The 11,496-nt window shown below is 33.9% G+C and overlaps 1 protein-coding gene across 1 annotated transcript in view; it reads right to left on the reverse strand.

Moving 5' to 3' along the window:
• Positions 1 to 10,579, reverse strand: part of Teh1 (tipE homolog 1) — a 277,167-nt gene extending 266,588 nt beyond the window's left edge. The window contains exon 1 of the mRNA XM_067759504.1: positions 9,516 to 10,579. Coding sequence (XP_067615605.1) covers positions 9,516 to 10,273 — 758 coding nt within the window. The 5' untranslated portion in view covers positions 10,274 to 10,579. The remainder of the gene's footprint in view (positions 1 to 9,515) is intronic.
• Positions 10,580 to 11,496: the final 917 nt, after the last annotated feature.

The raw sequence follows: 11,496 nt of genomic DNA on the forward strand, positions 1-11,496 counted from the left end.
GCATTTCTTGGATGGCGGTGATGTCAGATTTTGCTTTGACGTGGACATCAACCAGCCGGGCATCTGCACCAAGCCCATTCAGGGAACGGACGTTCCAGGTGCATGCCCTCAACTCATCGTCCTTCAAACGTTTGCCATGGTCGTCATCAATAGAAAGTGTTCTTTTTATCCGATGCTTGTTTTTACTTTTCATTGGAGTATGGTTTGACGTGGCGGGTCCCAAGCCCAGCGCACCACTGATATAGATAGATATTTTTTGCACTCTACGTTCTTCATTGCTGTAAACAAAAGCAATATTTTTAGCACACTTTCAGGCAGGCTTTCTTATATTAGGTTTTGGAGTTGTGTAGCAGATGGAGTAGTCAATATAATTAATTTTAACCAAAATATTTTCTTTAATTATTTTAATTTTAATTTATTTCATAAATACATGGTTTGCATGAAAAATGCACATAGATTTTATACGACTAACGTGCCTAAAAGTATACTTCAAAATTGCAAAGGGAATGTCTATACCTTATTCGTAATACACTTTAAAGAACAATGTCTGAAGTCTCAAAAGGAGCATGTATTACTGCTATTTTAAAAAATGTATGTTATTTTGTAAAAAAAAAAGCTATCGTGACGGAAAAGCGTAAATAATATATCAGAAAATCTTGTGGTTGGCACTTTCAGGTATAAATATATCAAATACGAGAACCAATTGAAAAAGTTTGACGCGGGATTCAGGCTCACCATATCCGGCTGAGAGCCTCTTTTAGAGAATATTGTATTGACTTAGTATTTGATGCCAGTCTATCACCATTGTTCACAACAAAAGACGTTCTCCTTACGCGCTGGTGATACACGGCTAGAACTCAAAATTTTGAATTTATATCTGCTATGGCTCTAAACATTTTTGACCGGCACCAAAAAAACGCAACCTACGAAAGTTTGCATCTGGGAAAAGTTGCTCAATGTAATTGGCCCAAACACCCAAACAAACTTGATACAAATTATGAATGTATTTTTGCAAACCACATCTGAAAACGTGCAATAGAAATCTCGATATCCCGAAGCAGGAGTCCCGATATATCGGTACAAGAAAATTTTTCCAGGATCCCGAAATTAGTGTTACTTTTGCATATGCCTCAGAAGGTCTGCCGAGTTTGAAAGCCTTAAACTTTTCTGTAGTGTATGCACAAATCTAAACCTAAATTTTCAAAAATAGGATTTTAACAAATTTCTATATAAAGAAGTTTTTCAGTTTTACTATCCTATCCTGTTAGCCAAAGTCAAATAGTAAGAAATGTATGTACATATCTAAATCATTTTGTGCAAATTTGTATGCATAAGTGGCACTCATAAATTGTGGTATTCAAATAGCATTTACATTATTCTTGTTGAAAAAGATACTCACAAACAAGTATTTGTATGTGCACATATTTGGCGATCATTTAAATTCGTAAGGGTTTTAGAACAAGTGTTTTGCTTTTTTTTGTTATTTTATAATGGTTTTTTGTAAATTTTTATTTGCCGGCTTGAGGTCTGATGTTTTGGAAAATAAAACACAGATATTTTAAATTTTTTTACCAATATATTTCGGTTATGCACGATAACCGTCCTCAGGGTGAACTATAAACAAATAGAACACAAATAACATATAATTTACATCAAACAACAATTAACAATTATTAACAAAACTTCTTAAACATTGAAAACATACATTTGGCACGTCTTTCCCTTTGTACGTGGAGTTGTTAACTATTTTTGTTTTTTATTAGATGCCTATAGGAGAGCGCGGTGTTTCCTACATCTGTTTTGTAGTTAATTCTTGTGTTAGTTGGTGTGTTTAGTATATGTAGCATTTCCAGTGTGAATCTCTTTCCATATTGTTGTTCTTGTTGAAGTACTATTATTTTTTCGAAATTCGGGCCGTGCTTTCTCGTTGCACAATGGGTCAAAAGTGCGGTTTTTTGGTTATTTATATTTAAATCATTACAATATTTAAAATCTGATTTATGTTGTGCTAATCGAGTCTTTAATTTAGATTTAGTTGTTCCAACATATACTTTGTTGCATAATTCTTTGTCGTCTCCGTTACACGGGATTTGATAAATAATGTTGCTCTTTTCCATTTGCGATATTTTCGATTTCGTTTGGTTAAACATACTTTTTAAAGTGCTCATAGGTTTGTGTGCTATTTTAATATCTTCTTTATTATAGATGTCAGATGTTGATAGGCGCTCAGATAATTTAGGTATATAAGTTAACGACTTGAATATTTTCGGGTTTTCCTCTCTACGTTGACTATTTGGTGATTTATATCTTTTAAAAGAGTATGTTTTCAATGTTTAGGAAGTTTTGTTAATAATTGCTAATTGTTGTTTGATGTAAATTAAATATATATTTTATTTTGTGTCCTGTTTGTTTATAGTTCAACCTGAGGACGGTTATCGTGCATAACCGAAATATATTGGTAAAAAAATTTAAAACATCTGTGTTTTACTTTCCAAAACATCAGACCTCAAGCCGGCAAACAAAAATTTATGAAATAGAAAGGTCGCCAAACTAATATTTACATAAACGGAAAGCACGCCGTGAGCATACACCAACAACAAATACTTCAAAATGGGATATGGAGAAATAAGGAACAACTATGTAAAAGCAAGAGCAGTGAGTATCAAATTACATCAAAGAAATTAGTGAAAATTAGATCTAGTATTAAGTTTCTTTTAAAATGCAGAAAGTCAAAACTTATTCCAAAATTTATAACAGATTCGACTAGATGTAATAAATTATTTTCCTTTGACCGTGATACACACATAGATATGTACAGAAGTTTAGATAGATATACATATTTCTACCACACGAAAATATTAAGTTTACTTATTCAACAAAAACACATCATACTAAAAAGACAACAACAGCAGGTGGAAAATATAAGAACAAAACTGAAGAAGCAAATGAGCGGTGATGACTTCGAAGAATTTATGATGAGAAATAAACAAAATGACATCTTGGTTAAAAACAACAGCAAAAGCGATGAGTGGTTTGTAAACAAAGCCAAAGTAGAATTTCCAGCTGATATAAAAGCCCTATTATCGAAGGGTCTAAAGTTCTCGATCCCAATAGAAAATAAGAGCTTTCCATTATTCAAATACATAGCTGACGGTGAGAATTTAATACAAACACACAAAATCAAAGAGCAACAAGAGGAAGCGCGAACAAAATTAGCAATATTGATAAAAGATCATACAACAACAACACGGCAAAGTGCAATAGATCGTGCAATACTAGATACAGTGGGGCGGACACGTAAATTTCTAAATAAAAATGACAAAATTTGTATTTTAACTTCTGACAAGGGAAACAAAACAGTAGCAATGGAACTCTACTGACTATAACAATAAAATGGATGAAATATTAAATCACTTGACGATGTATAGAATTCAGAAACAAGATCCCACTTATAATTACAAAATAAAAATAATAGTCTTGTAGATAAACTTTTTAAAATGGAATTAATTTCGAAGGCAGATGGAAATAAACTTACGACTACAACGGCACTACCACCACGGATATATGGATTGCCGAAAATCCACAAGGAAGGAACACCATTAAGACCGATATGCTCGGCCACGGGATCACCAGCACACGCACTCTGCAAATACGTTGCAGACATTTTAAAAAACGTCACCACCAGTTCATTATATAATAAAAAGAACACACAAGACTTTAAAGAACAGATCAATAACTCTTATATTTATGACGATGAAAAGATGATATCCTTTGACGCAGTTTCATTGTTCCCTAGTATACCGACACATATAGCACTTGACATAATAAGAAATAAGTGGACAACAATAGAATAATATACGAAAATACCTAAGAAAATGTTAATAGAAATATTAAAGTTCTGCATTAAAGATAATCGGTATTTTAAATTTAATGAAGCAATATATACACAACTAAAAGGATTACCGATGGGATCACCAACCTCCCCAATAATTGCAGATATTGTAATAGAAGAACTGTTGGACAATGCGATGAACAAATTAGCACGAAAACCTAGGTTATTAACTAAATACGTGGACGATCTTTTTGAAATAATCAATGAAAACGAGGTACAAAACATACTTGACGCACTAAATTCTTTTGACAAAAATATTAAATTCACTACGGAACTCGAGGACGACGGAAAATTTGCCTATCTAGATTCAATAGTAATACGACGAGGAAATCAACTGAAGTTAATGTGGTATAAGAAGTCCATAACATCGGGTAAAATTATAAATTATTATTCTAAATATCCCAAAAACATGATCATAAATACGGCAATGGGCTGTATAAGACGAATGATGAATATTACAGACGAAACTTACCATAATGACATAGAAAATGAAATAAAGATATTGTTAAAAGCCAATGATTTTCCTGATAAAATTATAAAAACTCTTTTAAAACGATATAAATCACCAAATAGTCAACGTAGAGAGGAAACCCCGAAAATATTCAAGTCGTTAACTTATGCACCTAAATTATCTGAGCGCCTATCAACATCTGACATCTATAATAAAGAAGATATTAAAATAGCACACAAACCTATGAGCACTTTAAAAAGTATGTTTAACCAAACGAAATCGAAAATATCGCAAATGGAAAAAAGCAACATTATTTATCAAATCCCGTGTAACGGAAACGACAAAGAATTATGCAACAAATTATATGTTGGAACAACTAAATCTAAATAAAGACTCGATTAGCACAACATAAATACATAAATCAGATTTTAAATATTGTAATGATTTAAATATAAATAACCAAAAAACCGCACATATTACCCATTGTGCAACGAGAAAGCACTGCCCGAATGTCGAAAAACAATAGTACTTCAACAAGTACAACAATATGGAAAGATATTCACACTGGAAATGCTACATACATATACTAAACACACCAACTAACACAAGAATTAACTACAAAACAGATGTAGCAAACACCGCGCACTCCTATAGTCATCTAATAAAAAACCAAAATAGTTAACAACTCCACATACAAAGAGAAAGACGTGTCAAAAATGTATGTTTTCAATGTTTAAGAAGTTTTCTTAATAATTGTTAATTGTTGTTTGATGTAAATTATATGTTATTTTGTGTTCTGTTTGTTTATAGTTCACCCTGAGGACGGTTGTCGTGCATAACCGAAATATATTGGTAAAAAAATTTAAAACATCTTGTTTTATTTTCCAAAAAATTAGACCTCAAGCCGGCAAATAAATATTTATGAAATAGAAAGGTCGCCAAACTAATATTTATAATGGCTTTTTTTAATAATCACAAGTTGAGCAAGCACAAAATTGTTTAGTTAAATAACAATCTAGAGACGCTTTCTAGAAGGAAGGTTTTAGTCAACTTTTGCCTATTCGGTGAATGCTCATTAATCCACGGTTTATGCACTAGCGCTGTACTAGGCAGTGTGCTGGTCAGGTACTGTAGGTTTTATTTTCTGTTTACGCCATTTACAGATTCTGATAAGAGCTGTTGTCTAATTGAAATTCAACTTGAGCATGACATGTTAAAAATACTCATATAGAGTGATGTTCCAAACACTAATTTGAGCTTGAACCATCAAAATCGTATAAACTAAAAAAATCTCAGGAGCCTATGGACAACTAAACCATTGCCCAAAAAATTTAAAATACGTTGAATTTTCTTATTTTAGGTGTGACCTATATCTATATATATAAAAACAAAATTCTGTGTGTATGTTTGCTATGGAAACCTATTTCCCACACTTCAACCATCGCCAAATTTTGGTTATAGGTTTCTTCGATCAACGGGAAGGTTTTAGGATAAAAATAATTTCGATATATAAAAGGGGCGCGGCACCTCCCATACAAATGGAATCTTTGGTTCTGCATAACTTTGAAGGTATACATGCCAGAACATTCAAATTCAGTAAGGAGTTATATGAGGTCAATCCCTAATACCACCAAGAAAATATGGAATTGGGAAAATTGAGGCGTGGCACCTCCCATACAAATGGAATATATCATACTGCTTATCTCTGGATGTAGTAATGGTAATATAATGAAAATTGCTTTTGCAATTACAATCAACAAAGCACAAGGACAATCGCTTACTGTTGCAGGCTTAAATTTAGAGAATCCAAGCTTTTCCCATGGCCAGCTATATGTTGCTTGCTCTACAGTTGCAACACCAAAAAATGTGTTCTTCTTTGCACCGAACCAATAAACCAAAACTATTGTGTACCCACATGCATTACAATAAGATACAAGAATAAAATGTATTAACAGAAAATTTCACCAAATATGCGTGCAAAATTCCATTCCATTTACAGAACAATAAATTTAATTATCAACAAACAAAACAGAAAAAAAACGCAACATTCATTCGATCTCGGGCGTTACAACGTACGCCGGGTAAAGCTAGTCTTCTATAATATAACAAGTAACGAAGCCTAAGTTCGGGTAAAACCGAACATTACATACCCCGCTGTACACTTGAAATGCTGTTGTTGTTGTTTTGTGTGCTTAATAGTATTACAAGGCTGCGCAATACATATACATGTCATATGGTTCTATTTTTAACTAATTTTCGTTTAAAAGAAACAAAAAGGATGCAGAGGCTAATGACCTTGAGTGGGTAATAATGCAGTTTTCCTTCAGATATGGGGATTTCCCTACTGTTTATTTTAAAATAAAGATATAACAGAACAATAAAAATACGATTGGTACAAAACTATTTTTCGCTAAGATTTAACTTATTATTTTTGGCTACGACTCTTTTTTAAAGTTGGCGTGGTCCTTAACCAATCTTATCCAATTTTACTAGAAATATTTCCTGCTATAAGGAAAATATTGCAGCCAATTTTGTTACGATATGTACATTTTTCTTCTAGTTATGGCTCTCGAAACATTGATAATTGCTTAGACAAAAAAGGGGCGGTGCCACACCCATTTTCAAAAATTTTAGTGTTTTCCAATTTAATGTTATAATTCAATTTAGAAAGTAAAATTATATTGATACAAACTTCTTTTTCTCTTAGACATAGCTTATTATTATCGTCTACGACCCTTTTAAAAATCTTTTATATAAAAGTGGGCGTGGTATTTAACCTATCTCGTCCACTTTTTCTAGAAATGTTTCCTGCTATAGGGAAAATTTGTGTACCCAATTTTATTACGACCCGTTAATTTTTCTTCGAGTTATGGCTCCCGGAACATAGAAAATTGCTTAGTCGTAAAAGAGGCGGTGCCACGCCCATTTTTTTATTTAAAGTGTTTCCTATTTATTGTTATAAATCCACTTGGGGAATGAAATACCATTGATATAAAGCCCTTTTTTGCAAAGAAATAGCTTATTTTATTCGTCTACGCCCCTTTTAAAAATCTTTTATATAAAAGTGGGCATGGTCCTTAACCGATTTAGTTAATTTTTCTTCAAAACATTCCTTATAGTAAAGGCAACCTCTCTGCCCAAGTTTGTTACGATAGGTTTAACGATTTTTGATTTATGATTAATAATATTTGTAAAATTGATTTTATCACAAGTGGGCGGTGCCATGCCCATTTAAACAAAAAAATTTTTAATTTTTATCAAGAGTCTCAGTATCAGTCCACATGTCAAATTTCAGCATTCTAGGTGTATTGTTTACTAAATAATCAGGTTTTTGTATTTTCCAAAATTGTATATATATAAAAAGTGGGCGTGGTTATCATCCGTTTTCGCTCATTCTCAATACAAATCTATTCTGGGTCCAGATAAGCTCGTGCACCAAATTTGGTGAAGATATCTCAATATTTACTCAAGTTATCGTGTTAACGGACAGACGGACGGACGGACATGGCTCAATCAAATTTTTTTTCGATACTGAAGATTTTGATATATGGAAGTCTATATCTATCTCGATTCCTTTATACCTGAACAACCAACCGTTATCCAATCAAAGTTATAATACCCTGTGGACAAGTATTATTATCATTATTATATTTATAAAACTCTTTTAGAGCGTTTGGAAGCTTGTGATCGGTTTTTGAGTAACTTCTCATTGAGATAGAAACTTGAAACCTTACACATAGTTCAGTGCATCGTGACAATGCAACAAATAAATTCCGCTAGAATGCTCACTGGGATAGATAATTAAAAAGCAAACGTCCTACGAAACTAGATATTTGAAATTTCGAACTTATTTCTGAGGCCAAAGGGAGTAAAATACCTACTACAAAAAGATCCCCTAGTGGCGCAAGGATAAGGGGATTTCGTAAATCGCACGGAAGTGGGAATCTAGCGATCAATTTTTATAGTACTTGGTGTTAGGATGCAAACTTGAAACTTGACATAAAGTTAAGGGCACCGAAACAATTATACAAAAGGAGAAAATAAAAAGAAGATAAACAATTTTTAAACACTCGTCTGTCCTTAATTGCAGACATAATGTTGATGAATTTTGATTTTGAAATTTTGACAGTAGCCATTGTTTACAGCTTATCAAAAACAAAACAATACAGGTAATGGGCAATTTATAAATGTTTAATATCTTCTTTGCTGCGAAGGTCCTTATCTTGATAGACCTTAAGGGGCATATTATATATGACGCATCTAGTCGTATTTTCTCGTAGGTACCAGGATTCGTATGATATAAGAGCATTCATTCACTTCAGTGAGCATTATGTCTGTGTTTAAGGACACATATTTCGTGGAGTTTTGAACTACTTATATATTATTTATATATACATATTTTTATTATTTTCAATATTTTAAGAAAAAACTTCTATGAATTCTGTAACTGAAACTGTGCAAACCATTCTCGAAAATGTTTCCAAAAAACTCGAGAAAACTTTACAAGAATTTCGTACTTTGATACGGAGTTCTCTGAATTTTTTGAGTATGCAGTTTTTTAGCCCAACCAATTTAGTTCTGCCAAAGTACAAATTATAGGTCTTTCAAAACTTCAATTGTTTTTTGACAATTTTTCCCGATTTTCTTCCATATAAAAAAAACTGTCATGCTTTGCATGAAGGAAATTCGAAAGCACCCTTCGAAAAAAAAAATTTCAAAAATAAATACGAATTTTGTGAGACCTATTATTTGTGATTTGTTAGACTAAAATTAATTGGGCATACTCAAAAAAATTCCGACAACTTAAAACTTTCGTAAAATTCTCATGATTTTTAGTTGTTTTTCGGAAACGTCCTTAAGATTGGTTTGCATGGATTTAGTTAGAAACTTCATGAAATTTTTTTTTGTAAAATTTCGAAAATAAAAAAAGGAGAATTTAATTGATGATATTTGATTAAAATTCATCTGCTATTTTTCTGTTTGCCGCTGTACCAAACAAATGTGAGCCCAGTAAGCAGTTGTTTTCATTGCCTCATGGGAAAACCGTTAAAGTGCTATTGCCAAATGCTTACTTACTTAAACACATCCCATGGCGCCCCTACTCATGAAAAATATTTACTTAGAAGATCTGTTCAAAAATAAAATATTTGGTATGAATTTTATGTAACTCACCTTAGATTTTCAATACGCGGTCGTCGACTCCTTCGATGACTTCGATCCTTTTTACATCTACAATCGCAATGCATAATACATAACGCTATTGATGAGATTACTGTTATCACAAATGGCACCGCAAAGAAATGTATTATCACTGTCACTTGATTATCGTGATTGTACGTAGTCAGTACGACCGTTTTATTTCTACGAGAATAATAACACGGATAGATTGCACCTTCGACACCATAGAATGCATTAAACGTTTTACATGTCACTGTTGGCGGATAACCACAACCTTTTATATTCACAAATAATGTGGCCTCATCTGATTGTTCCCACTCCGCGGTGAAGTTCGTATAATCGGTCATATTTTCAGGTATCGTTATATTTTGTTCGATAAACGTCACATATATATGAACACAACGATATAAATCAGATGTGCAACCTTCACGACACGAACTCCACGAACAATTAAATATACCAATTAAGTCTTCGCGACGCGTCGTTGTACACAATGTTGGATTATCAATAAAATCATGAGTTAATGTCGATATCGCCGGATCGACATAAAGTGGAACCAAAAATAGGAGTGAAGCACCAGCCGTCACCGTAAAGAAGACAAGTGTTGACGTTGTATAGAAACTGACACGTTCGCGCCACGAACGAAAACGCCGCTGACCATTTTTCTTTTTAGGAGCCAGTTCTCGTTTTTTACGTAACCGTAACTCTTGTTGTTGCTGCTCGAGTAATAATTCTGAACTGCCACTCCTCATATTATTGTCCGTGCACACAGGGCGACGATTACTGCCATAACCGTAGCCAACCGCTGTTGCAGTCGCTGTCGCTGTTGCAGGCGCCCTCCCTCTCACATCTGTTACAACATCTGTATACGGATCTGCAATGTAGATTGTATTCGCGTTATAGCACACTTCGTTACACGAGCAACGAACTACAAAGTGCGAACTAATAGGTTCTATATCGTCCACTTCGTCGATGTCACTAATATATTTAATGTCGGCCTCGCTCGTGGCTTTAGCGTTTATGCGGGTGGTGTTTCTCGTACTGGTGCTACCAGTAGTTCGGGCGGCACGGGAGGTGGTTGCGGTAGCAGAGACGGCAGTAATGGTGGCTGTAACGGTGACGGTCTTTGCACCGCCACCACCAGCAGGAACTGATGCACCATTAGCAGTTGCAGTTGCTGTTGTAGCATTTGCAGAAGCTGTTGTAGATGTTGGTGTTGTTTTATTAGTAATGTCAGCAACAGCGGCAGCCTCAGCTGTAACAACAGCTGGGGCAGCGGCTGTGCTAGACTTATCGCAATCGTTTTTGTCGTTGGGTTGTATGTTGTCCGAAATATTATTGCTATTTATTGTTGAATTAAGGAGAAACGAACTCGCGACGGAATTTGTTGCTTCCACTGTTGCTGTGGGCGTTTGAGCGTGATTTTAGATTTTATGACCCAGTACGTGATTTTATTGTTGTGACTTTTTGTAGGATAGTATTTGGTTGCAGCTGAGTCTTTTATTTTATTTTCTTCGTTGCTTCTTTAATGCAAATGTTCAGAGATTATTATTCCAGCAATATTATTGTTATTGTTATAGCGGATGATAATGTTGTTGACGTTGTAGGCACATGCGCGTTTCCGAAACAAAAAACGTGAGAGAAAAAGAGGAGCGTAAGTGTGACAGATGGTGAGATAGAGCGCGCTTTTGAGAGCTCTTCAGCTTTTAGTGAATAAGCGACAATAACTCAGCTTACAATTCTACAAAGTGAGGCCAGCTTTAACAATTGTTGGTGTTTTTTTTTTTTTTTTTTTGATAACGCTACTACTTATTCCGTTTCATTTACAGTTGACTTAGTTTGTATTGTTGTTTGTATTTCATATTTTCCTTTTCGTAGCACGTTGTTGTCATCATTGTCGTTGTGGTTTGTATTGTGTTGCAGCCATTAGATCTGTTAGAATTTAGTGTAGGAGATTTCATCCATCGAAGTGGAT

Source organism: Eurosta solidaginis, chromosome 1 (assembly GCF_040869045.1).
Source record: "Eurosta solidaginis isolate ZX-2024a chromosome 1, ASM4086904v1, whole genome shotgun sequence".
Classification (NCBI taxonomy): Eukaryota; Metazoa; Arthropoda; class Insecta; order Diptera; family Tephritidae; genus Eurosta; species Eurosta solidaginis.